General features: G+C 28.3%; 6 protein-coding genes across 10 annotated transcripts; 4 read left to right on the plus strand and 2 right to left on the minus strand.

Moving 5' to 3' along the window:
• The first annotated feature begins 1899 nt into the window (after window positions 1-1899).
• LOC118069979 (leukocyte receptor cluster member 8 homolog) lies at window positions 1900-6586 on the plus strand. The gene is made up of 7 exons (XM_035088364.1): window positions 1900-2048; window positions 2504-2664; window positions 2748-3106; window positions 3178-4298; window positions 4379-4712; window positions 4793-5000; window positions 5411-6586. Exons 2-7 carry the CDS (start codon window positions 2510-2512, stop codon window positions 5571-5573), a joined length of 2340 nt encoding a protein of 779 aa, XP_034944255.1. The 5' UTR covers window positions 1900-2048; window positions 2504-2509; the 3' UTR covers window positions 5574-6586.
• A 245-nt stretch (window positions 6587-6831) lies between these two features.
• Window positions 6832-10786, minus strand: Pka-R1 (protein kinase, cAMP-dependent, regulatory subunit type 1). 2 transcript variants are annotated; one of them, XM_035088365.1, is made up of 5 exons: window positions 9995-10786; window positions 7903-8212; window positions 7544-7810; window positions 7254-7457; window positions 6832-7180 (listed from the first exon to the last, which is right to left on the minus strand). In XM_035088365.1, exons 1-5 carry the CDS (start codon window positions 10157-10159, stop codon window positions 7008-7010), a joined length of 1119 nt encoding a protein of 372 aa, XP_034944256.1. In that variant the 5' UTR covers window positions 10160-10786; the 3' UTR covers window positions 6832-7007. The 2 variants fall into 2 exon arrangements, with proteins under 2 accessions (XP_034944256.1, XP_034944257.1); XM_035088366.1 differs by lacking the exon at window positions 9995-10786 and adding an exon at window positions 8289-8907.
• On the plus strand, window positions 10491-12128 carry LOC118070012 (uncharacterized). Its single transcript, XM_035088413.1, has 5 exons — window positions 10491-10510; window positions 11213-11381; window positions 11482-11594; window positions 11702-11800; window positions 11861-12128. The coding sequence occupies exons 1-5, from the start codon at window positions 10491-10493 to the stop codon at window positions 12081-12083; spliced, it is 624 nt and encodes a 207-aa protein (XP_034944304.1). The 3' UTR covers window positions 12084-12128.
• Window positions 11907-19639, minus strand: LOC118069990 (glutamate receptor 2-like). 3 transcript variants are annotated; one of them, XM_035088386.1, is made up of 10 exons: window positions 19571-19639; window positions 14838-15022; window positions 14581-14759; window positions 14280-14532; window positions 14044-14213; window positions 13808-13975; window positions 13492-13718; window positions 13208-13410; window positions 12798-13063; window positions 11907-12734 (listed from the first exon to the last, which is right to left on the minus strand). In XM_035088386.1, the coding sequence occupies exons 2-10, from the start codon at window positions 14967-14969 to the stop codon at window positions 12257-12259; spliced, it is 2076 nt and encodes a 691-aa protein (XP_034944277.1). In that variant the 5' UTR covers window positions 14970-15022; window positions 19571-19639; the 3' UTR covers window positions 11907-12256. The 3 variants fall into 3 exon arrangements, with proteins under 3 accessions (XP_034944277.1, XP_034944276.1, XP_034944275.1); XM_035088385.1 differs by lacking the exon at window positions 19571-19639 and adding an exon at window positions 15161-15970 and having other exon boundaries at window positions 14280-14511; XM_035088384.1 differs by lacking the exon at window positions 19571-19639 and adding an exon at window positions 15161-15970.
• LOC118069992 (stearoyl-CoA desaturase 5-like) lies at window positions 15122-26534 on the plus strand. Of its 2 annotated transcripts, none has more exons than XM_035088389.1 (5): window positions 15122-15261; window positions 25389-25519; window positions 25612-25817; window positions 25890-26075; window positions 26163-26534. In XM_035088389.1, exons 1-5 carry the CDS (start codon window positions 15258-15260, stop codon window positions 26440-26442), a joined length of 807 nt encoding a protein of 268 aa, XP_034944280.1. In that variant the 5' UTR covers window positions 15122-15257; the 3' UTR covers window positions 26443-26534. The 2 variants fall into 2 exon arrangements, with proteins under 2 accessions (XP_034944280.1, XP_034944279.1); XM_035088388.1 differs by lacking the exon at window positions 15122-15261 and adding an exon at window positions 24441-25325.
• LOC118069991 (acyl-CoA desaturase 1-like) lies at window positions 16145-18408 on the plus strand. The gene is made up of 5 exons (XM_035088387.1): window positions 16145-16664; window positions 16882-17012; window positions 17115-17320; window positions 17405-17590; window positions 17657-18408. Exons 1-5 carry the CDS (start codon window positions 16433-16435, stop codon window positions 17958-17960), a joined length of 1059 nt encoding a protein of 352 aa, XP_034944278.1. The 5' UTR covers window positions 16145-16432; the 3' UTR covers window positions 17961-18408.
• Window positions 26535-27158: the final 624 nt, after the last annotated feature.

Raw genomic sequence — 27158 nt, forward strand, 5'->3', positions numbered from 1 at the left:
CCGCTCTGCTCATTCTAATATTTTATTCAGCTATATTTTTAAGCATCATAACAACGCCTCAATTTAAACACCCAGTTACAAACCTCAAAGACCTGATTGAAGATCGTCGCTACAAAATAGGTTGTATAAAAGGACAAACATGGAATATTTTTAAGGTGCAAGTTATATTTTTATTTTTCCTAATTTTTGTCATCAATAATAACTGGAATGCACTCTAAAAAATAATAGTTAAGTCCCATAGTTGGATTTACTATCCGCTGTTAATTTCTCATTAAACAGATAATAGTTGAGTTCTTTTCGAACTATTAATGGTAAATCCAACTACATATTTCTCTCAGTGTGTTATAGACTCATGAATTTTAATCCAATTATTATGAATTCGAGAAACGATAATGTATAAAATTTTTAGCACAGTGAAAATGAAATTATACAAAGAATTTTTCACAAACATATAAAAACACAACATCCAATACCAACATCTCATATTGAGGGTTACAAACGTATGTGTGAGAACGAAAAATATATATTTGTTTCATATGATAATTTGGCGACTTCCTTCTCCTCTTCAAGCTGTACACCACTTTTTGTCGAAAATTTATCAGTAACACCACTAGCAATTGCGTTTCAACATAACAGCCCGTATAGAAAAATCTTTAATAAGCTGTAAGTAAACCAAAAGATAACTTTCAGTCTAATTAATTAGCAATATTTACTTTGTAGTTTATTAAAAATGTATGAAAACGGAATGCGGAAAAAAAATTATCAAGAATATTTATCACGGTCTAAAAAGGTATGCAAACATATTAAATTAGAATAGACCAACAAATACTTTCTGACTGATTATTATCAGGAGAGTTCACAATGTAGAACTAATGATTAATTATGCTTTTACAATTGATTTACATTAATCTGCAATGTACATTACAGATTGAGGAATCGTGGACACCGATATCTGAACTCGAAATATTGTCGATTATACTTATTCTCATAGCTTTTATGTTATTTAGTATCATTTTGTTACTCTCAGAGATATTTGTTCATCGATGGATAAGTCAACAGAGAGTGCGATCTTGCTAATAATTAGAAATTGAACTTTATTTATATCATATCAGCGTGGTTGTAAGATTTAGAACACAAAAAATTCTCAAAAAATAAGTAATTTATAATGAGTTTATTATAAAAATTAATATTTCTCACTATTACTAGTAATTTTTTGTGCGTTGTGTGCACTTTTTCTCTTTTTATTTTTGACATAGAGAAGTTCCATTAAATGAGACACTTATGTTTAATTAATTCGCAGTTTTTTTATTATAAAAAACGACTTAATGCGACTTGATCAAACTTTTTCAAATGTCTTTTATCGTATATATTATTATGATCTTTCGACAATTGCTGAGTAAATTTTTTTTTATCGAAATTATTCGAAATTTTAAATAGTCGTAATAAAATATTTCTTCGAAATTATAAATATTTGATTAAAATCATTTTATTTACTCAAATGAATAAAATTTCATTTGTTTTCATTCTTGTTGTAACCTTGAAAATTTGTTCTCAAACTTGTCACACCATTGAAACAAATGACAAAATGTGTTTTTGATAACACTACTATTAGTCTGAATAAAATATTATTTTGAGAATACTCCAAGTTTCTTTTATTGATTGAATAAAAAATTTTTTCATTTAACGAAATTTTTTTCTCAGTGTGCATACTGCGAATGTACGTCCATGCGTACGTTTATACAATTTTTTACAATTACTTCTTGTTTACTTTTTTTTTTTCTTTCATCTTATTCAAGAATGAAAAGACAACAGTTAACAAATTTCGAATTAAGCTGTAAATTTGGAAAGCCAATCAAATTTAAAATAAAATTTACAATATAGAATCAAGTTTGATTAATAAAAATAAAGCAGTAAACTTCTCTTCGTGTTACCTACTTTAGCACAATTAATGTTGATTTTTTTTGATGAAATATACACATTAGCTTTCTACATTTCGATTGATTTCTCGTCTATTGTTCAGAAAAAAATAAAAGGATTCAAAAAAGAAGGTTAGTATCGTATTATAGAGATTTTTATACAATTATATACACGAAATAAAATTAATTCATGCACGTAATCATTCATTTATAGTTAAAAAGTTTATTTTTTATTACTCGCAATTCAAAAATGTTATTATTTTTCCTTCACAATGTATGCATTATATATATATGTATATACTATGTGCATCTTAGGAAATTTTGTTTTAGAATGGTTGGAGGTTGGTAACACTGCATATTCCTCTAATATAGAAAATTTTACTAAAGTGATCAGTAAATGGCCGCCCAGTTACTTATCACAGGAAATCACTTTTAATTCTATTAATATTCTTATTTTGGAGTATAAAAGTGTAGATTATATTATATTTTTGTTTATTTTTGATTTAGTATTTTTAATAATAATTATTATCACAGAATTATATAGTTTAACTGGTAGGTTAAAGTTTATTTCAATTGAAACTCGTCAGTCAGGCATGTCGGAAAGTGAAGCTGTCGCATCTCAACAGAAACAATCGCAGCAGCAGCCACAACATTTTCCACAGCAACAAATTAATCCAACTTCTATGGCAAATATGATGTGGCAGTATCCTCCACCGCCGAACATTCAACTTTATCAATCGTTTTCTAAGTAAGGATTAAACTGGAATAACTTTTTTTTATATTAAGTAAAAACTTTTTGTATATAATTAATAAATTATTCATTTATTATAGCCAATTATATAGTCAGGGATATGATCAAGGACAAATGTACTATTATCCTCAAGGAATGATGACTGGATATGGACAACATTTTAGTGCTCAACAAATGCAACAACAACAGCAACAACCACAAAATAATAATCCAAGTAACCAAAATAAGCAGCAGCAACAGCAATCAATACCAGGACAACCTATGGTTTTGGATGATGAATCTGACCTTCCTCCTTTGCCTCCAGGACCACCACCTCCTACTCAAGCACCACCTCAACACAATAATCAATCTCAAACTTCATTACAGAATCCATCACAGTTATATATGTACAATTCATTTACATATAATGGATGGAATCCAATGCAAAATGATGTGGCTCGTAAGTTTAATTTTTTTTACTCTGAATATTTAATATCTAAATAGTTGATTCTAATTAAATTATTTTCGTAGAATTCAACGGTCAAGTGAGATTCAATTTACCAAATAAAAAAACTGGACTAGGATATGTACCATCAGGGAATAGCGGTGCAGCCAAGAAAAAACGTCGGAAGAACAAAAATTCAGCAGCGTCTCAATTCAACAATTCCTTTCAGGCAAATAACATAGTAACTAATTTTACTGTGGGAAGTGATATTAAAGCCGAGTTACCCCCATTACCTCCAACACAGAATGAACCTCCTGCATCAGTAACAGCCCCGTTGGCAGCCAAAACTCCTGAAATCTTAACACCGCCTGCTCCTTCGTCAAGCCCCTTACAGACAAATCAACATAGTCCCAGTAAATCAACGGTAGGTAACAATCCAGTTACTTCAAGTACAAATCCAGTTGGAGATTGGCCAGATAGTTTGAAGAATTACGTTAATCGATGCTATGAAAAGTGTAAAACTGCGGTGGATAAAGATCAGGTTGAAATAATATTAAAGGGTAAAATTACACGTGCGGCCAATGATGGCTCACTTTGGTGCAAGGATTGGGACGAAGAACCATTACCGAGTATTCATAGTGAACGTATGACAATGACGATTAAAGCAAAAACCCCAATAGTTAAACCTAACAATCCACTGACCGTTTCACCGGGGACTTTACGCAAAACAGGTCTTTCAACATCATTAGGTGCGCGTTTAGGTGCACGTTTATCTATGGGACATGGACGATCTAAATCACGAACTCGATCAAAGTCTAAATCCAGGTCACGTTCATCTTCTCATAGTCCACCGGCGCGTAAATATAGGCGAAGCAGTTCGTCATCATCTAGCGTTAGTGATCGTGGACATGATCACAAATCGTCGTCGAAAACTAAAAAATCCAATCGAAGCAAAACTCATTCTACGAAGAAGGTCAAGAAGAATAAACAATCTAAGTCACATTTCTATTCCGAATTTGGTTTAGCTACAGGCAACGGTGAGGAATTAGGATCCAAGGAAAAACTTCAACAACGTGCAGCGAGATTTAATGATTCAGTTACTAGGACTTCTATCAACAAAGATGACAACGTCGAGTTTGACTTCACTGGACTCCATATCATTGGTACCTGTAAAGATATCGAAAAACCTTATTTGCGTCTTACCTCGGTAATTTCATTTTTTTTTTTATTAAAGTCATTTTTTTAATGATTGGTTTCATGTTACATAATTTATTTTCAATATTTTAGGCTCCAGCTGCATCTGCAGTACGTCCGGTAAGTGTTCTTCAATCTTCATTGGCTCACGTAAAAAAGCGGTGGAAATTGGAGCAAGATTACAGATATGCGTGTGATCAATTAAAATCCATTCGTCAAGATTTGACTGTACAAGGTATTAGAGATGCATTTACGGTACATGTTTATGAAACTCATGCCCACGTAGCACTGGAACGCGGAGATCACGAGGAGTTCAATCAATGTCAAACACAATTGAGAATGCTTTACCAAGATGTTGGTGGCGAGAATCGTTGTGAATTTATTGCTTATCGTATTTTGTATTACATTTTTACTAAAAATACACAAGGTAAGAAGGCAATGTGATGACAATAATGATAATGATTAGTTTTCAATAATGCATAAATAATCTATTTATTTGCATTTCAGATCTTACCACTATTTTAGCTGCTCTAACCGATGAAGACAAAAAAGATGATTGTATTAAACACGCGTTAAAAGTACGTTCAGCCTGGTGGTTGGGTAACTTCCATATTTTCTTCAAATTATATATGACAGCGCCACGAATGGCTGGTTACCTCATGGATTGGTTTATCGCACGAGAAAGAAAAATTGCTCTCAAGCACATGATCAAGTCGTATGTATACTAAAAATTATTTCTTTGCTAATTTTTCCATTGGTTTGCTTATTTTTTAGCATTATCTTATTTCATTTCATATTTTGATATTTTTTGAATCAAAATATTTATAATTGACAAAAATTAAGTCTTTTTTTTTATTTAAATGATTTTTCTTTTTGAAAGTCATTATTTTTTTATTCATATATATGAAATTTGTAAATGATTTAATTTATGAAAAATTATTTTTTTAAATAATTTTTAAAAATCCCTACTGTGTCTAACATCAAAAAGATTTCTGTTTCAGGATGACAAAGCAGCGATTTAAGATTTTCTCAATAATACTTATTGTTCATAAATTTTCTCTTCTATTATTTTACATCAATTAATTTTATTTTATTACTAATGAAATAATTTCTTCTGCTGTTTAGCTATCGACAAAATTTGGCGATTGATTTCATCGTAGCAGAATTGGCCTTTCAATCTTTGGACAAGTTTTATGAATTTGTAACTGAATTTGGGTTAATTTATGCTGACTCTGAACGACGGTTTCTTGATTGCAAAGCCAGCAGTGGTTTTCTAAGTGGTTGGTAAACCCCACCAACATTCGTTCTTCCTCTCATGAAAGTGAAAAAAATATACATCCCTCTGCAAGAGTTAAACCTCGCGCTTGATTGCGCACATGTACATATTATGTACATTTTTTGTATATATATTAATTTTATATAAGTGTATTTACTATACTTATATTACATATATGTATATATATATTTTCAATTTATACATATACATATATAATATGACCTTTCATGGTCATCAGTAAAATCGTTGCATTTTCACGTTGTGAGCAAAAAACGTCAGGATTTTCTTCTCAAAATACTCCGTCTCACTTTTATCCAGCAATAGTTACTAAACAAAAATTCACACTTATACATTTAATCATCAGTTCTCTTGATGGTATAGAAAGATCCATAGAAATACCACGAAGCATCAAGAAAATATTGAAGTATCTACGACATCAAATATAAACAATGCAACATTCAATTTGTAAATATTAATAATTGTAAATTAATTCATTATTGGACTCTCAACCAGGATTACATCGTATTATGACTTTGATTCTGACTCTAAGATTATGCAGTCCAATGACTTACGACTCTAATGATCAATTATTTTTCATTAAAATTATTTCATCATCTTAATTAATTAAAGGAGAAAAGATTTTTTAGTACCTGGAATTGTTTTTTCTGGATAATTTATTTTTATGCTGTACGGACTCATGATCAAACAAATATGAGAATTATATTCATAAAATTCAATGAAATTGTGGGAAATCATCTGTACATAATCTACTAATGAAAAGCGCGAGGAAAATTAATTTTTACAATGAAGAGGATTAGTAATTATTAGTGATAAGTTACATTAATTTATCATCAAAAAGGATTTTTTCAAACTGAAGAATAGTGATTCTAACAAACCACCATTTTTTTATTCCCAGATTGAAATAAATCGATGCAGTATCACAATATAATTATTCGATCTCGTTTGTACCGCTACGCCTGGAGAATCAAATGTGCATAATAAATTATTTTTTTTTAAAAATAAAATTTCATATTTTTTACAACATTATAGATCCCCAATTATCTTAAATCTTATATAATAATAATTTCTCTTTTATTAACAAAATGGTCTGTAGATAAGTCACTTAAAAATATGTATATTTATAAAAAATTCTCATCTCTTTTAAAGACAACATATGAATAAAGCAATTACATTCATAACGTATCATATATCTTAACAAAGATCATTGTCGAAAAGTTTTCTATTTTAAACTAATAAATGAAAAAAATCATTCGTCGTATAATTTTATTTATTATTGAACATCTAACGTTAGATCATTTTCAGATCATTAGTGGTACAATAGACTGATGATGAAAATATTAATAAAATAAGAAATTATAACAATGAGCGAAAAAAGTTTGCTTTGATAATGTTATAATTAATGTCGATATCCATTTTTATAGTGATTCACACAGAAAGTGACACAAAACTGTTGTATTGAGTTATATTTCGTTTAAGAATATCAGCACATAGCCCCAAGACCCGCTCAAAGCGTGCTCTATCTAGTTTTACACATTTTAGAGGTCCACGAGCCACCACAGTTGCTGCTCTTGGCCTATCTAGTAATAAAGCTATTTCTCCTATAAAATAATTATCATGTTATTATATTCTTTTTACTTATTAATTAATCATTGCTATATATATATTAATTACCAAAATAATCGGATGGTCCAAGTCTCCCAACTTCCGTTGGTTCTTCTCCTTCACTACGTTGTTGAAGAACCACTGCAGTACCTTCAACTATAATATAAAAATCTTCTCCAGGTTCTCCTTGTCGTACAATCGTTTCTCCATCCTCGAACACAACAGGTTCAAGGGCATCAGCTACAGTGAGCCGTTCCCATTTGTCCAGTGATTCTAGGTCAAGATATAAATTTGAATATAAAATTATGATATCAAAGAAGTTAATTAAATATTCTGTCACAGTAATATGTTATTATTACCTAAAATAGATACTCTGGATAAAAATTCTTCATACATTTTTCTTTTTCTAATAGTTGATCCCATAAGGATTCGTCGATAAGAGTCTCGATCAATCCCCCAAAGTTTAACATCAGTTTTAGCTCTGACAGTTGCAGCTCGTGGAGTTCCATAAATTAATGCTAACTCACCAAAACTGCCACCTTCCCCAATCGTTGTAACTAACTCACCATTTACGAATATTTCTACTTCTCCTTGATCAATAACATAAAAGTTATCACCCTCATCTCCTACATTAATAAAAAAAAAGTATATTGTAATTATGAATAACTCAATTTTATAAAATTTTTTAAGGTAATAATAAATATAATATAAAAAAAACCTTGACGAATAATTGGTTCACCAGGAAGAAATGTAACAGGAAACATTGCATCAAATATATCAGATCGTTCATTTTCATCAAGATGTGCAAAAAGAACATTCTTGGCAATAGCTTTGCTCAATGCAGCCATAGTTTTGTAATCTTTGGGAACAACTTTTTTGACATAACTGGTAGCATCTTCTTCAGATACTGGTTCAGCAGAAATACCACCTCGGCGTCTTGGCACTTGAGGACCTTGTTGACCTGCTGGAAGATCTTCAATGTCCTCGGGACTTGTAGCAATTTGTTGTTTTGCATCGTGCGCCTGTTCCTATTGATCCACAACAATTTATGTAATTCAATATTTTACTACATTACCTGCTTGTCATGTATTATTTATTGTCTACCTCTTTCATTATGACAAAATAAAATAATTTTGTATGTGAATAATAATTATAATATATTATAATGTCAAATAGACAAATGTATTTTTAAAGTTTAAATAATCGTTTAATTCACTTTAATATCTCACAATGTTTTTCTCGTAGTATACTAAAAATTTTCTCTTGTAAATAGCAGAACAAATATTTCAATTGATAAACAATGACTGATAAATTTTAATACTTGAAATTAATTGATAAAACAAATATTCCAAATACTATGAATTTTCTAGCCTCAAAGATATTAAACAAATATACCGAAAAAATTAAACACAATATATTTTTTATAAGAAATTAATAAAAAATTTTACAGAAGAAACAATGTCGTAATTCAGAGTAGTCTGTACTCCAGGAGTCACTAGTTTCCATATTTTTGTTACGTAGAACTTGACTACCTCTCTCTCTGTCTCTCTTTCTTTTTTCCCAATATCTTTCTCTGTTGTTGCTATTGGCTAAGGTGTCACTTGTTATATTTCGAGCATATTCTAAGATTAGATCAACAGTCCCCTAGTGAAGTTTATATACAAGGGCTCTATCTCAACCTTCTCCTCTCCCACACTTATACTGCCTACCTTACTCTAGATATTTAAAACCTTTCTAGGATAAAACTTTATGATTTTATATCATGCGTTCGTGTACTACTCTAATTTTTTTTCATTTACTAAATATTCTTTACTTATAATAATTATTACTTTTCAAATACAATATAATTTATCATTCTAAGGGTTTCATTATTAGATACTGTGATACATACTAATCTCATTATTATATTGTATTAAATTTATCAAATAATCTAAATAGAATTTGTTCATGATGAAATCTAGAACTGTTTTATAGTATTATAAAATACAATATTAAAATACAATAGTACAAATATTTGAAAGATAATCAATAATTTTAATGTCAATTAATCTATCCATAATCTTCCGATACTTATGGGGTCATTTGTGAACATACATACCATAATATTCCATATTTACTTTAGAATGAATGGAAACAAATCAACTTAGCCAAAGCTGTAAGTTTATGAGCTAATAAAGTTAATATTGAATTAAAAAAATATCTCGTTTTTATTTTATTGAAAAATATCAAAAAATGAAAAAAAAAAACTATCAAATATCGTTGACGACAATTTTTTAAAATGATTTAGAGTTACATAGTCTGGAGGAGTGCTAGGCAGTGGTTACTCTTATTACTCCGATTACTCTCCAGGTAGCTACGATTATCGTAAGAGTAAGTAAAAACGGCACTATGTTAAATTTTCATGAGTCCATCTTTCTTACTCTGAAAAAGCTCCAATTTGCCCAACCTTAGTACAGACACTAAGGGAGCTGAGAAACAAAAATTCATCCAAGTTTTTCATGGAGACCCAGTCTCGATCACTTTCTTTTAGGAAAACCATGGAAGCTGCTCTAGTTCCTAAAAGCTAAGTTTGCCTACCTCTGTTCTAGGGTTATTAGTAACTATGAATTTTTGTTGGGCGCCTTTTTTTTCAATTTCATGAAACTTAATGTGTAAATCTAGTTTAAATATATATAATAATTGATTATTAGATTTAATAGTAATAATAATAATACCAGTTAAATAATAAATAAATTTGATCACTGTTTCTTGTATGATAATTGGTTTATTTTAAGCTTATAAAAGTGTAAATGTTAAAAAATATTTCTCACCCTTTCTAATTTTTGGAAATATTCCCGTAAAAATGATATTGGATTTTGAGGTCTTCCAACACATAATTGAACAATGCAGTCTTTTAAAACTTGCTGTATGTTGTGTCTCTGTACATATTCTTCACACTCTCGTAAACTTTGCTCTTCTTCTAAATTGGCAGCCATATTATATCAGCCGTTGTTTTTTACTGTAATATGACCCAATTATTTTTTAAATTATTCATATAAAGTATTAACTATTCTCCCAATTCTATAAAATGCTTTTGTGTAGGCTAAAAAATTTGTCCACTAGATCAAATAATACGCAATAACTAAACTTCTTCAATAAAATTCTGGATATCACCATTCACAGATGAATTTACACTATTTATCCGTATTGTTTTTGTTAATTTGTAGGATTCAGATAAACAACACATTAGCACAAGCATTATTGAATTTTAAAATAACATTTTGAATTTTAAACAGTAAAACAATAATATAATTTAAAATCCTGGAAATGTCAAATCCACCTGATTTGTGTGATGACGATGTCTAGTTACTAACTGTATATACATACATGTATGTTATACATGTGTATGTATATATATTTTCGCTTTTCCTTTGAATATATTTGTATACAGATATACAAATACGTGTATTGTTTTTTAATGTATGGAAACGTAATGCATTAATTGCTATTATATACAACTATTTGATATAAAATGCCAATTATTAAATGTATTGTGTTACATTATAATCCGAGAACAATGAATTTTTTGAGAATTAAATATATTTTAATCGAAATTTATTAAAAACATATCAAGATCAATAAAATACATTCTTACCAATAACACAAAAATTTAATACATATGTATGCTGGGGATTAATAAAAACGTCCCTATACGTCCACTAATTTTTCCCCAGACATAATTTACTTTATCGACTAATAGTAACAACGAAATTGTTTGTATTACACATAACCTGTTTCATAATTATTTATTTGATCTGTCATAAATTTATTTTGACAATTTCGATATGAAAATATCATTTTTGTATTGTAATCTATTATTTTATATTCAATATTATTTTTGAATAATTTGTTTATATATCTTTTATACAAATGATGAAAATCATCATATTTTTATTTATTTTAAATACTAGCATTGGAGCATCAGATAAAAAAACATTATTTTTGCCATGTAGCGGAGAAAAATCTTTTTTATCTAATATAGTTGATTATAATGAAAAATCTGATAAAATAATTGATAAAGAAAAAAATTTCTGTGATTGTGATAAAAAATTTGGAATTGTGCAAAAAATAGTTTACAATACAGATTCTAATTTGGTAAAAATTCCTTTCTCATCAGTGTGTGTCAAATGCGGTTTATGTTTAATTATTGCTGATAAGGTTAATATCTTTATTTCTATAATTTTTTCAATGTTATTTTCAACATTATTGTGTAATATTTATTATCAATCATGTGTTATCTGATTAAAAAAAATTTCAGATTAACGAAACACTTACTCATGTGCATGATACGATGTCACCCCATGTCCAATGGCTTAATGATACAGAAGCTGATAATGTTCTGAGATCAATATGCAACGAGTTTTTTTATCGGTAATAAAAATTATCAATGATAAATATTATATGCAAAATTTTGTGATACATTCGCATCTACTAATTGATAATTAATTATTTATTTATTTTTTAATTTATTTAAAAAGTTATAGATTGAGAGAAACCAATGGAGAAAGATATATTGGAGAAAACTTACCAGGTGCTACTCTAATTGAATTATCTGACAACAAACTTTGGGAGTTTGAGTAAGTTTAGAAATGTTTAAAAAATAATATAATTCTAATATTTATGAATTATCATTTAAGATTAAAAAACAAGTGTATTGAATTAATTCAAAACATTGGTACAACAAACGTTTATAAATACTGGTTAAAGTGGTTTCTCAAATCACAAAACACAAGTTTAGCTACAATTTTTTGTCGAAGTAATGGGGGAATTTTTAGTGACTGTAGAAATTTTGAAGAAAGTCAAGATAAAAAGTATTTTTCACAAAATGAAGATTCATCTCAGAGAAAGATGATATTTTAAAAATTTTAGTTAACTACTCTTTTTTTATATTGAACATAGTTCTCATGCAATAAAAAACTATTTTTAGTAACAGAAGATTAGATAATATTAATGTCTGTTGTATAATTAATCATCTGTTAATACCGTTAGGACCTGTTAACTTCACTCTTTGTTGGAAAATAATTTACTTATGTTTAATTTCGGAAAGGTAATACATGTTCTTGAGAATTTATTGAATGTTTTTTCAATAACTTTGGATGCTGATGATTTAATTTTTTTTTAATATTCTGATTCCATGAATAATAGTAATAATTATCCCACCAATTTTGATTCTCATTAAAGTAACTATTTTGTATTATGTTACTTAAATTGTTATTCGGTTTTTTATACTTGAAAAAATTTTTGAACGATAAAATTTGATTGTTTTTGCTTTTATCATTTGAATTATAATTGAACAATTTATTCTTTAAATTTAGTCTATTATTCCAAATTCGTTCGACTATACCAAGAGATATTGCAGTAACAACTCCAATCATAAGAATAATAAAAGCTGAATATACATCAGCTATTCTGGCACTACGGAATGTTGTTGAATCTCGACATTTAGGCATATCAGGCAGCATTCGATCTGCGATTCTATCAATGACTCCATGTTCTCGCATTTTCAAAATACTAAGAAAAATTAAATAAAATTTTTGTTATAAATAAAAGAAAACACAAAATTAGATAACTTACCTAAGATTGATAATCTTTTCATAGGGGCTTTGTTTTTCCATGGGTAAAGCGACAGTTGTAAACGTTTGTCCAACTTCAATTTCTTTTAATGAACATCGTTCTTGTATAAGAGCAGTTCTTAGAGTCCTTCTAGCTAAAGAGGCACTAGCAAAAAATCCATAACCACCATCAACAGCTTTTTTCAATCCCAAAGTAGTATCCAAGCGAGATTCTCGACTATTAAAAGCTTTAATATACAATAGTCGTAGATTACTGTCGTTAGTTGTCTGAAATGAATATTTCAATACCATCAGTACTACTACTAGTTATTGGATTATTTTAATTAATCTATATTTTACTCATTAGTCAGATAGCTAAACAAGTGCAGACACCTATTGAAAGTGAGAACCAATTAAACAATAAAACCTTACCCTCATAAATTCATCATCAAGCTCACTGTACCCGACTTTAAAATTATTTTGTAGTAAATCATTAACATTTTTAATTCCAGTAACTTGTACAGATAATATTGAAGTAATAAAACCTGCATAAGCATTATATGTTACTAGAGCAAAAATTAAACTTGATAAAAGTGCTAATTTTCCAGATAACGTCTGTGGCTTCCACGGTGAACCTAAATTATTCAACATAATTGAATTAAAAACTTAAACTTAATAAATACTATTGTTAAAATGAAGTAATAAACTTAATTAACCTTGCATAAACATAATTCCAGTACACCAAAGTGTAGCTTCTCCAAAACTTGTTCCTTTCATAGATTGTTTATAAGATGAATTCTTTGTGGCATAATTAATAGTTCCAATAGTTAGAACAATGAGAGTATGCATGAGAGCGACACACAGTAAAAGACGATTATTAAAAGGCTGAAGAAAAATATCTCTCATCGAACTAGATTCTGGTGGTCGGATATAAATATTTCGTCTATCAAAATAATCGATTTAATTATAAACATCATGGAAATTATATTGAATGATAGGTTTTAATTTTTATTACAATGAACATAGACCTACGTGTATCGTATTAAAGGATGAGAAAAAGTCATGTCTCGTTGGCGATCATCGTTAATTGTTATGTAACCCAATCCAATGTCAACATTACCACTATAGATATCTCCCAGAAGATTACTCCATACTTTATTTGTCATAGTACCTACCTTTTCATGAAACACAGTCTCCAAACTTGACAGAATAAGTCATTAGAAAAGTCGTACAATTTTATAATTAAAATGGAATATTATATACACTACCTTGCATTCAAGCTACTAGCTAAAAAATTTATAAAGTCATTGAGTGGACTATCATCACTATTACCGTCTTCATATGATGAATTTTCTTCATCTTGACTCTCACTTGTACCATTCAACACTCCAACAATTATTGGCAATCGATGGAAATTATTTCTCAATACTACATCCATCTAAAAATATACTCATATAGAGTAGATATAATAAGATCCAATTTTATTTAGTTCTTTTTTATTTACCGGAAGTTTAATCATGAGCATGCCAGGACTCCATGACCCCAAAGGGTCTACAATTAAACTAAAATTATCGGATATTTTAATTTTATAAATATGAACAAGATAAAAGCACACAGTTGAATTAATTTTAGGAGAATAATCTAAATTTTGAGTGACATTCTCAATTATATTTTCTTCATTATTTGTATCAATATATTCATAAGTTGTTGTATAATCACGTAATGCTTTACAGGTCCTATTAGTTATTGATGTTAAACTATTACATCATTCGAATAAATTCGATTGTATTATACAAAATACATACTTATTCCAAAAATCACGAGTTTGCGTATATTGATTTAAACGTGACGAAGTGGCTATAATGACATCAGTATTGATACCTATTGAAAGATTACGTAGACTGATGTCGATTGATGCATCATTTGGTCGTGAAGTTATCAGTAACCAGGATATGTAATAATCAAATAATCTTTTGTTAGAAGCCTATAAATAATAATTCACAATCATTATTCACGATTAATTTACAAAAACTTGTTATTATTTTTATAAGTTTTTTTTTACAATTTTAAGAACATTATCAGCAGATGTTGAATTAACATGATCGAGTAGAACAATAGCTCCTACTCGATGAGTTTGAATCCGAAGAACTTCTGGTAATTTCGGGGAACGTATAGGCTGGAAAGAAATACTCATTCCTTGATCACTAAGACATCGAAGAAGTGGTTTTATATATGATAAAGCATCATCTGAATTAAATAATATATAATGATTTAATGAATTAAATAATATTAAATAAAATATAAAATTATCACTTTTTTTATTAATTAGAATTTTTTTGTTATTAGTGGCTTTGATTATGGATGAAAGTTCAACTATATACTTACAACTTGCGGATAAATCATCAAAAAGAACTATTTGGTTCCATGATCGCCATTTGGAATATTCAAGAATCAATTGAAGTGTCATAGGTGATGGAGATTCATGAGTAAGTATTTGATGTTGAATAGAAATTAATGATAACAGAATTAATGATAAACCGAACATTTTATTTAACGTTACTGTTTCTATTAATATATTAACTTATATTTTGACGGATAATATTTTTTCATGTCAAAGAAAATGAACAAGTGATTTAATTAATATTATACCAAATAAGTATGAGTAGAATAATTTTGGCGATTCAAGTTCGCGTGAGGTTTGATAAATGTCACACCAGAATAACTCTGAGTCAACGAACGAATAAATGGCGTGGTTTTGATGAGATGTGAAATTTTGATAGTCGGAAAATCGATTAATTTATGATACAACATCTGACTAGATAATAATCACATCTATAATAAATTAACTAATTGTACGCTTAAATATTGTTACTACAATAGAACATTTTTATTGATCAATGCAGTACAAAATAATGCTAACAAATATGAGTAATCATAAATTGCCATAAGATAAAAATTATTATCTTTTAATGGGATTAAGAGTGCATTATCAATAATCATTTTTGTTAAAAATATTATTATTACGTAACAAAAATAATGTAACGAAAAGCTTCGTAAAAGGAGGTTTTAGTTGCATAAATAGCAAAAATGAATTTCAGACTATTCATGATCACACAAGGTTAATGAAAATCAGTTTTTTGCAAATTCATTAAAGAAATATCATTTGTTAAAACATTCTACATATTTATGAAATATATTTTGAGAAAAATTGATGTATAAACAAAAAATCTATAGTAAAATTCAAATTACTGATGCACTTTTTATTAAATCAATACAGTTCAATATATAATAAGTTATTCAATGACTGTATCGAATGATTGCATGTATATATAAACTTCTATTGTTCGGTTAGCTAGTTATACATTTTGTGACTTAACAATTACTCAACCACTTACGCTTCTGTTTATGAAAAAAAAAAAAAAATTTCGATTGTTCGCACTCTTATCCACGTGATGCATTGAATATCTGACGTCGATATATAAATTCGCTTAGACTATTGTACTATTGCAAAAAGAGTGTGACTTCCTGTTGATGAACTAGAATACGAAAACGTTGATACAAAGTTCATATCTCTTTTATTTATTACACTAATCAAAGTCTTTATGAATACTTGAATTACTTTCGATTTAAACTTTTAAAAAAAAATATCGAGTAAAGATGCCACCGAATTGCAATGATACCAAACATCTTGAACGATGGAATTCTTATTATCAATCAAAACAATATGCTCAAGATTTAGAAGATGAGTACGATAACTCCAAAAATTATCATGAACTTTCGAATAAAATTATTTGGCCAAAATTATTACTCATGATAGTTTTTAATGTTGTGAGTATTTATACAGCAATCACATTTCCATATAGTGAACAAATCTTTTTGCTGCTATGGGGTAAGTATTTATTATTAATCTATCAAAGTGTTTTACATGAAATTCAGTAGTCATTTTGTTAAATACAATTTGACAGATAAGCAATGTCTTCTGATAATCTTTCAGTGATTAATATTTAGTAACTTATTACAATTATAACGATTTTATATTCCTAAATATATTATATTTTAATCAATATTCAAATTTGTTTTCGATACTAATGTAAAAATTTTTATAGCGTATGTAATAGCCTATTTATCAATATTGGGAGTGACAGCCGGAGCTCATCGTCTTTGGGCACATCGTACTTATGAAGCTGATACAAGTCTTCGAATTTTTCTCGCCATTTGTTATTATCTAAGTGGATTTGTGAGTAAATAGGCATAAAAACAATTTTTCACCATCTTCAGAAGAATTTTTACTTTATTTTATTTATATTCAAATAAATGATAATGTTTATGATATTTTTAGCAAAAAATATTCACCTGGGTTAGGAACCATAGAGCTCATCATCAATATCTACAATGCGAAGGAGATCCTTATAATAATCGACGTGGTTTTTGGTTTAGTCATGTTGGGTGGTTAGTTATGAAGGAAAACCCTGAAACTCAAAAACTTAAAGCTAAAGTTGACATGCGTGACGTTGGAGATGATACTGTCATTCAATTTTTTGATGGGTAATTTAATTTTAATGATTGTGACATTTAATTTTATCGTATAAATAAGAACTAATACATTTTCTTCACTTTTTTTAAACGCAGGAATTTTTATCTTAACACCATTTTATTTTCTATCATTTTACCAATTTTCATTCCTGTATATTTTTTCAATCAAGATCTTGAATGGGCAATAGTATCTCAATTATTTATTAGATATCCATTTGTACTTCATTCTATTTGGTCCATCAATAGCCTTGCATCAACTATTGGAACATATAGTTACAATAGGTAATAATTTAAAGCTAATATCGAAATTTTTATCAAACATTGATAATTAATGATGATATTTTTTAGGAATATTTTGCCAGCAGATAATAAATTAGTTAGTTTTCTGACATTGGGGGAAGGCTGGCAAAACTTTCATCATGTATTTCCATCAGATTATAGATCAACGGATATAAATGGACACTTCAATCCTACAGCAAGCTGGATTAATTTATTTGCTTTTGTAGGACTAGCTCATAATTTATATACTGTACCACATGATCAAGTACGAAAAGAAGTAGAATATCTTGGAAATGGCTCTCATCCAACTATTAAAACTCTCCACTATAATCGTAAAAGCCAGTCATTTTTTAAAGTAACTTCTTCTAAATGAAAATTAGAAATTGTTACTTGTTTTACAAACTAGCGAATAAATTATTGTATATTTAACTGAAACAAAAAGGTTTGAAATATTTTATAGGTCTTTAATGATGGGAATCAGCTTTTTCTTTTTTCTTTTATATTCGTATATCTTAGCATGTGGGTCTTTTGAGTACAATTTATAGTCGGCATCATGCCCTTTATTTTATATTACTGTGCTTTACTTTATTTTGACTTTTTGATTACTTTGTATATGAAGCTTTCTTATTTTGTTATATTACGGACTTTTGTTTTTTTATTGTTATTTTTATATAAACATGCCATGCCCTACTCTGTACACACCTTGTTTTTTAGGTTTTTTTTTCATATATAATGCCATTATGGTCTTACACGATTCTAACAATAGCTCTGTACTGTTGGGTCTATTTGATTAATAAATAAATGAATAAGTAAATATATAAGTATTATTTTTGATAAAATTTTTCAATCTTAACCATCTATCAGAATCTTTTTCTCATGGCATTATAACTCATATTATATATTAATTTTTATGATCATTGCAGTTAGCAAACTTTTTTGTTGTAATAATTAATTATTAAGTTTTTATTCAAGAATATGGTTTATATACTATTTGATCATGATTTTAATTTATAGTAAAATTTATTCAAATGCGAATTGATTATATGATACATTATATCATTCACATTGAGATATAAAATTGTATTATTATTATTTACTGATAACTTTATTTCAAAATATTCCGATTACTATTTCTATCTTTATTACTTTTCTAAGAATCTAATATGATAACTTTACTTTAAAAAAAATTCATATCACTTCACTTCAAAAATTTCATCTTTACTTTCGTTTTCTTCCATCACATCTATCTCTTCTTATTATTAATATCTTTTTATTGAAACTATTTTAGTATTTCATTTGCCTTAAATTCTTATAGTATAAAAAAATGACTATGTCATTCAAATATTTTTCAACAATTATATATTGAAAACGATAGGCATATTAATATTTTTACAATTACTACTAGTGATAAGAATTCAAAATTAAGTCAGGTAATGTCTTTATCATTGTCTTTTTCACTTTTGCGAATCCCGAATTTTGATAAAGTTTATAAATGGACGTTTGTGTGTGTATGTACGCATGTACGTTTGGAATTATTTTTCGTCTCGATTATCTCAAAAACAAAAAACGATATCGACGAGGTACCAATTGCATTCGGTGCATAATTATGCAACTTAAAACTGATTAGGTTTTCAGCAAAATCGGTCAAGCCATTTTTTTGCTAAGTTAAAGAACTTAAAAAAATAGTAAACTAGCTCCATTTTGCGATTTAGGCAAAACTTTCACGGCTGATCTCCTAATAATGATTATAATTGATATAATAATAATAATGCTTGATTTTAAGAACCAAAAAATATTTTTATCCTTCTCACTAGGAAATGAGTCGTGTGGGTCTTTCGGGTCGCACTCAGACCACTAAAGAGCACTGATATTATTGTTATATTTGTATTCTGACTGTATTATGAAAAATCTTTTAATTTTATGTAATTATGAACTATTAGTTTTAAAAAAATGACACCAATAAAAGTGACAAAAAAAACTTACAATTATCATATCAAAAACAACCGTCCGCTTTGTACATAGGATTAATTAGTAATGACGATACTGTTTTACTTCCCTACCATGTAATGTTCTAATAACGAACCTCCAATAACTAATTACAAATGAGACTAAGAATTCAGGTGGGAGACGATAAACCCCACCTACATCAGGGGAAGAGGCAATTATAAGACACGGAATTTGTAAAATTTTTTCTGCATTCAAGTCTCCGGGTCATGCATTTGAAACTTTTTTTTTACTTTGACATTTATTTTTCATTGATTTTACTTGTTTTTGTGATATTTAATTTTGACATTTTGTTCCATGACATTGTTTACATGTTATAACCTCTCGAATAGTTCTTCATTTGAAATTAATTTTTTAAATTAATGATGTAAGATATTTTAAATATAAATTATTGACTTGAATTTGCATAAAATATTTTAAGAAAAAATACATTTTCAAGTTATAAAACCAAACCCTTCCATAAGCAAGCTACATGTCCTAATCTCCCAACCATTCCAGATGTCTTGATCATTAAATTGATACAAAAAAAGATAATTTCCTGAATCCTTTAAACCCGCATACGGCAAAGCATTCATTCAAACCTTTTTTTATGCCCATCTTCTGGGTGAGAAAATTCCCACCACCTCCTTTCTTTCCACTCTTATCTCAAGTCCCATTTTTCTCCTTTCTTGAGAAAAGCCTGCGAAAATAAAGCGGGACAAGGGGCCAGTTCTGCCTGAGCTCTGAGAAAGTCGACTTCTGCTTTGCTTTAACGAATCAAGGTTTTAGTTTCCATGCTTGTTTCTCTTAACCAAGAAGTGATTGTAGTTCTGGATCTGTGTCCATTAGTGTCGTCATTGTGACGTCTCTAAGAGGCCTCTTCAGGTTTCCATAAAGACACTCCTCCAAAATGACACTTCCTAATTTTCTGGTATCATCAGTCCGCTAGATCGACACCAATTCAATCCATGATTTCTGCTAGAGATCATCTTAAACAGTTCGCTATAAAGTGGTGATCCTCATCATCCCTTTCCTAGTCACTGATGAACTGTCCAGACTTACAACCTGGGACAGTAACTTTGATTCGCTTTTTCAAGATGATCAATTCATTCAAGGACTCCACCAAAGACATAAGCTGGCTATCAGGCAATAATTATCCTACCCTAGCGACTTTTGATCTATTTAGGCTTACGCCCTGGGACAGTAGGTTTGATCTGTCTTACTAAGACAGAAATCTCATTTTCTTTCAGTGAATTTCTGCCGACTTCCAGCTTATCTAGCACTCAACTTACGGATCCTTGATTAGCTGACCAGCCCTCGTCATTGTTTGCTGACTTGGCATTTTCTTTATCTAATCAATCTAATTAAACCTCTGTACAAACGTTACCAACTCTGTACAAAAAAATTACATTTTCGGATATAGTTATTGTAGATGTCAAAAATTTATGAAACTGAATGGATTACATTCGAAGGTTATATTATTATACCACATTATCATGACTTACCATTCACATTCTCTTTTTCTTCATTACGCTTTACAAAATTTGCCTTCATATCGTGGTAGCTATTGTAAATATTTTGAGTAAGCAACTGAACTCAGTTTTTATTAATTAATATTAAAATTATGAATAACTAACAGATTTAAGTATTATTAATTACTATTTTTCCTGAACATGCATTTGATTAAAGTGACGTAAGTGAACTTCCTTAACTTTTTTAATTTCTATTAGCATATTTAAATTTTGTATTCAACCTTATTAATTTATCGTCCACTTTCGAATACGCAAATATTGTTATTTTTATCCGTTAACTTTCACTGAACGATTAAATGTATTTTTTACTTATGCATTGTAAGATTCGATTTCTTTTTTTTATAATGATTTTATTGTTGTCTAAAAAAGTTTCAGTGGAATCTATTAAACTGTTTCCAAGATTACTCCGGACAGACAGACAAACAGAAATTCTAAAAATGGTTATTTACGTTTCAACAACACGTGAATAACTTTTTGAGCTTAGTTTGAGGTAGTTTTCTCCAAACCACAGACAGAAACTCTAATTTTATTTATATCGATGAACTACCTGAGATCACATATAACTTTTTCCTCCTGACCGACACATAGGCTTTTGCTTACTATAAGTGAAGAGATCGTCGTGTCTTCATCCGAACATATTTATTGACAATTAAAAGAGTAGTTTATGCAGTTCGATAATTTCTTTTGTATTAGTTTCAATATTTCAGGAAAACTTCAACAACAAATTGTGATGGAATTTTATGCGTGTGCATTTGTTAACAATTTCATAAACTTCAAGTATAAGTGTTCTTCCTTATGTAGATAATGAATAATTATTTTTTTTATGTTACGGAACATATTTTTCAACATTTTATAACTTTTTTCTTCTGTATTTGTGAGATAAAGAATAATAATAAACACATTAATTAGAGAAAAATACTAATCTGTTTGCTTATCCTTTTATTGTCTATTGTTAAGGATTACTTTTTCTTCTAAGATTTGAAGTTTAATTTTAAAAAAAATGACAAATCATGATTATTCTATACAGATATATTTTTTTTGCACATGCGTGAACCTTATATTTGATATTTGTGAAGTATCTCATCCCTGATTAAACTTTCTGATAAAAATAATTACAATTCTATTGACTTTTCACAAGATTTCGGAAGAAAACCGGAACACTGAATGGGTTTAGCAACGGAATTTTTCTATTAACAGATATTGAATAAGAAAAAGTTTCGATTGGAATTTAAAGAGAATATTATTACTGCATAGAAGGCACATTTTTCTTCGACTTCCTTGTATGTGCGTATTACCAGCAGGATTTTTTTGAACGAAGTTACTAATTAATTCCATGACAGTTGGATATTTTAATAACAAGCCCATGAGAATTTAAAACGTTCCATAAAAAAAAATTTACTTTCAGCAAAATTCAAAATTTTTTTTTAATCCAAAAATTCTACTAAATTGTATGTAGTCGTATTGAAAATGTTAAGTTCGATTCCCATTTATTCAATAAAAAATCATGACGATATTATAGTCTTATTGAATTTTACTAATTTTTATACAAAGCCACAGTTCAATAAAAAATGTGAAAAATAAATAGAAGTATGAAGTAAACGTTCAACTCCTGTCAAAATTTTTTCATTCCCATAGAAAAACTGAATACGATTCAATAAATCTCTATGGGATAATTGGATAGGATTTAATGAATTTCTGCAGGAAATATATTTCCAATAGAATTCAATAAGAAATTAATCGAATAAGTTTTTTTATTTGTTATGATTTATCCGAAAAAATGTTGAATTTAATAATGCCATTACACAGTCCAATCAATGAGTGAGTGTAATGAAGCGTAATGATTATTCGTATTATTATGATTTCTGCTCAAAGTGGTTAGACTTAAATAAATAATTATATCGTTGCAATAATAAATTGTCTATTACTTATATTTGTATTTTTATTACTCGATAATTTTATTTATACAGATTTTTTATTACCATTTACAGATCTATAAGGTTTCGAAGAAACAATTCTTTTGAAAAAATACTAATTTTTGTCAATTAGCTATTTTATAACAATAAAAAACTTAAAAAGTACTCTGTTCAAAAAGTGAAAGAAGAAGAAAAGCATTTTTTTATTTTTACTGTAAAGTTCTTAGTTGAAAAGTTACCGCTTTCCAAAGATTTAGGTTTATAAAAAGTTTTTAAGAAATTAAATTAAAAAATGAAAAAAATGCTCTTCAAGATTATTGAAAATTGAACAAAAAAGTGTCTCTTAAATCTAGTATTTTTCATCTTCTGTAGACATGTATTGCTAACACTAGAAATCGTCTTATGTCTGTTATTTTCAGGGTTGTTATCATGAGACTATTAATGAAGCTCAAGGTCGAACATTTTAAAAAATCAGTATCAAGCTTAAAGAGATGTTTTTTCTGATAGTCAACTTGACGTTGCACTATCAAGAGTTCGTTTATGGAAAAAATTGACAGTTCATATAGGAAATCAAAGAAATAGAAGCGTTATAAAAAATTGCTTTTATTTTAATCAATATCTCGAAAACCACTTATCAGAGATCAAAACATGATGCAAATAATTTTCAAAATTTTTCATAAGAAAAAAAATAAAACTAGTTTCAACTTTCCATGACTGATGGTTCTCGAGATATTTAAATGTTTATATGAAACTTATCACTGTTTTTTAAAAAATTAATTCTCGTTTATCAACAAATAAACTTTTTGAGGTTTTTTCTTATCGGAAGCTACATTTATACCGAATATATGAAACAACTTAGCATTAATTGTTATTACTTTTCAAGATGAAAAAAACATGTATTACGACAAATTCTATTCAATTTGCACTTTTCTTTTTCTTATCTTAACAAGTGATGACACTTAATTAATGCCATTTTATTCTATATATTCAGCCTAGATGTAACTTTCAAATAAAAAAACTCCAAAAAGTTTATTTGTCGAAAAAATACAATTACTTGCTCTAAAACTAACTCAACTGTTTACAACTCATGAAAAGCACTGACAGTTATATGCATCATGTCTCGATCTTTGACACGTTGCTCTCAATATATTTAATAAAATAAAAGCAATTTTTTATAAACAAAAAAATGCAATATGACATGTGATCACAAATACTTACTGAAGTCTGTCGTCTTAGAAATATGGTTATCAAATGTAATCGATTAATGTTCAATGAACGTTTCATTTTCGTCCTTTTTGATAGCATATTGAGTGGACTGTGAGATTTTATTAAAATTGTTTGACAAGATTATTCGAAAATTAGAAATTATAATTAGTTACATGAGATAGCGTTACATAGTACTCATAATACTTACTAACCTAACGAAAGAGTGCGTAAAGCACTCACACAATAATCCTAGTTTGTATTTGAATACTGTTCGAAGTAAGAGTATAGGTATTTGAATACTACTCAGAAGGTATTTTTTACGAGTCTGCTTAGGCGGTTAAACTCATGCAGTATATAATGAACCGCTTAGTTCAAAATTTCTTTCAAACTATTTTGTAGCTGTCTATACTGATATTATTTTGTATACGAACAAATTTTGACTTTTACCGAATCGTTTCAAATTTGAAGGGCTAATCTTTAAATAATCTTTTAGTTATTCTATTATAAAAGACAAAAAAGTGAAATTTCAGTGTTTAAAAGAAAATTTAGAGGTTATAGAATATTGACTTAGTGGGAAAAATCGACCACGTTGAATTTATCTCTCTCAATTGTGGACCAAGTTAGATTTTTAATGTGATTTTTTTACATTTTTCGAAATCAAATTATTGACGATTACTATACGATTGACTTGGATAATTAATTTAAATTTATAAAATAGTAATTTGAAAAATTCAAATAATTTTCGAATTATATAGATTGAATAAGCCGGCTAAAAAAGGTTACAAAACTATTCAACAAGTGGTCCGACATTTTGGTAGTGTCAAATCAAAACTGCTTACTATAATTTTTATTTAAAATTCATCAATTCATTAAAAATGGTTGCAAACTCGGAAGATTATGTACCAAATAATGCTGAAATAGTTACTCAAAATATTATGAATGAAAAAGATGATATGAAAGTAAAGAAAAAAAATTATAAATGGTATGAATTTGAAACGAGAATTGTTCCACATCAATTTGCCATTATGGCATTTTTACAAACCATGTTTGTATATTATGGCATTACATTTCCGTACCGTGAATATCCGGTTCTTGTAGCTTGGGGTGAGATATAATTATTATTAAGACAAAAAGGATATCAATTTAATACAATTATAAATTTTTCAGGATTTTTTATGACTTACGTCAACATACTTGGAGTAACAGCAGGAATTCATCGTTTTTGGAGTCATCGAACATATAAAGCCACACTACCTGTACGAATTCTTCTAGCACTATTCTTTTACTCTGCTGGACAGGTAAAAATAAACGATTTTTATTTATTATAATTTAGAAAAATTGTATGAAAATGAAATAAATTATTTTCAAAAATGATTATTATTAATTTTAGATGAAAATTCGACAATGGTCACGTCAACATAGAATTCATCACAAATACGCTGATACTGATGGAGATCCACACAATGCTCGTCGAGGTTTTTTTTTCAGTCACATTGGTTGGTTAGTATTGGAGGAAAAACCTGAAGTTGATGAGTGTCGTCAAAAAATAAGTGTTGATGACGTTCTAGCTGATCCTGTCGTACAATTTTTTGACAAGTAAATAATTTATTTATACATTATTAAGTAGTTCTTTTTAACGAAATGCTGTTATATTCATTTTTTTTACAGTAACTATGCTATAATGCAAACACTGTGTATCGCAGTTATACCCAGTTTCATACCATGGTACTTTTTTAATCAAGATCTAAAATGGTCTATAATATCTCAAGTATTTATTCGATATCCTTTAGCAATTCATATTACTGCATCTGTAAACAGTTTTGCTCATATGTTTGGATATCGTACTTATGATAAGTGAGTATAAATAATTTTTCGCATTATATATTATTATTAACAAATTGAATCATTAAATAATGAATTAATGATAATCATCCTTTTCAGACATATTTTGCCTACAGAAAACTTCTTAATAGCATTAGCTACAATAGGAGAAGGATGGCACAATTATCATCATGCTTTTCCATGGGATTACCGAGCCTCAGAATTTTCAAATTTTTTCTTCAATCCAACAACATCCTTCCTAAATTTACTTGCTAAACTAGGCTTAATCTATGACTTGAAATATGCATCTAAAGATCATATAGAAAAAGTTATTGATAGAAAAGGCGATGGTAACACGAAATCTGATAAATACAGATATATTGATCAAATACTTAAATAAGTCATATAATTTGAGGTAGAGATAATTTAAATAAGGGACATTTATGTAACCGTACTATAATTACTGTTATAATATAGTAAGGCTATAAATAATTTGTACAATCAATAGAATGTATTAGATAATTTTTTACTTAATTCTTCAAATAATTTTTTAATACCTAAAAAGTGGAACTATAATAAAACGATTAAATGATAAACCATAATTTTGTTTTGGAGTTTTTTGAAAAAAAGTCGATCCCTAACTTTTTTTATCAAACTTCAGATATATATAATTACATTCATATTGACGTGATTACACTTGAAAAACAATATTTTTGTTAATTATTTGAAAATCGCATTATTAAATGATAATTAAAGCTTCATGTCGATTGATAACAAGCAGGATGTCTATCGTTCATTTCTTATATGTTGACTTACCCTGCGATTATTCGTTTTTCAATTTTAACATAAGTTATTTACACTTATTTTGACTTGATCATACTTCAAAAAAATGTTTTCGTCAATTATTTTGAGGTCGCATCACTATTAAATTATGTCGTTTTGTAAATATGCAGTCGCTTAAATGATAATTAAAGCATCATGTTAATTGATAACAAGTAGAATGTCCATCGTTCATTTCCCATTTGCTGACTTGCCTGCACCCCGCGATTACTCATCTTTCGATTTTAATATTCAACATCTTTACTAAAAATAAAATTTTGTTCTCAATAGCATTCC

Source organism: Chelonus insularis, unplaced genomic scaffold (genome assembly GCF_013357705.1).
Source record: "Chelonus insularis isolate UGA/USDA-ARS -01 unplaced genomic scaffold, ASM1335770v1 contig_4_pilon, whole genome shotgun sequence".
NCBI lineage: Eukaryota > Metazoa > Arthropoda > Insecta > Hymenoptera > Braconidae > Chelonus > Chelonus insularis.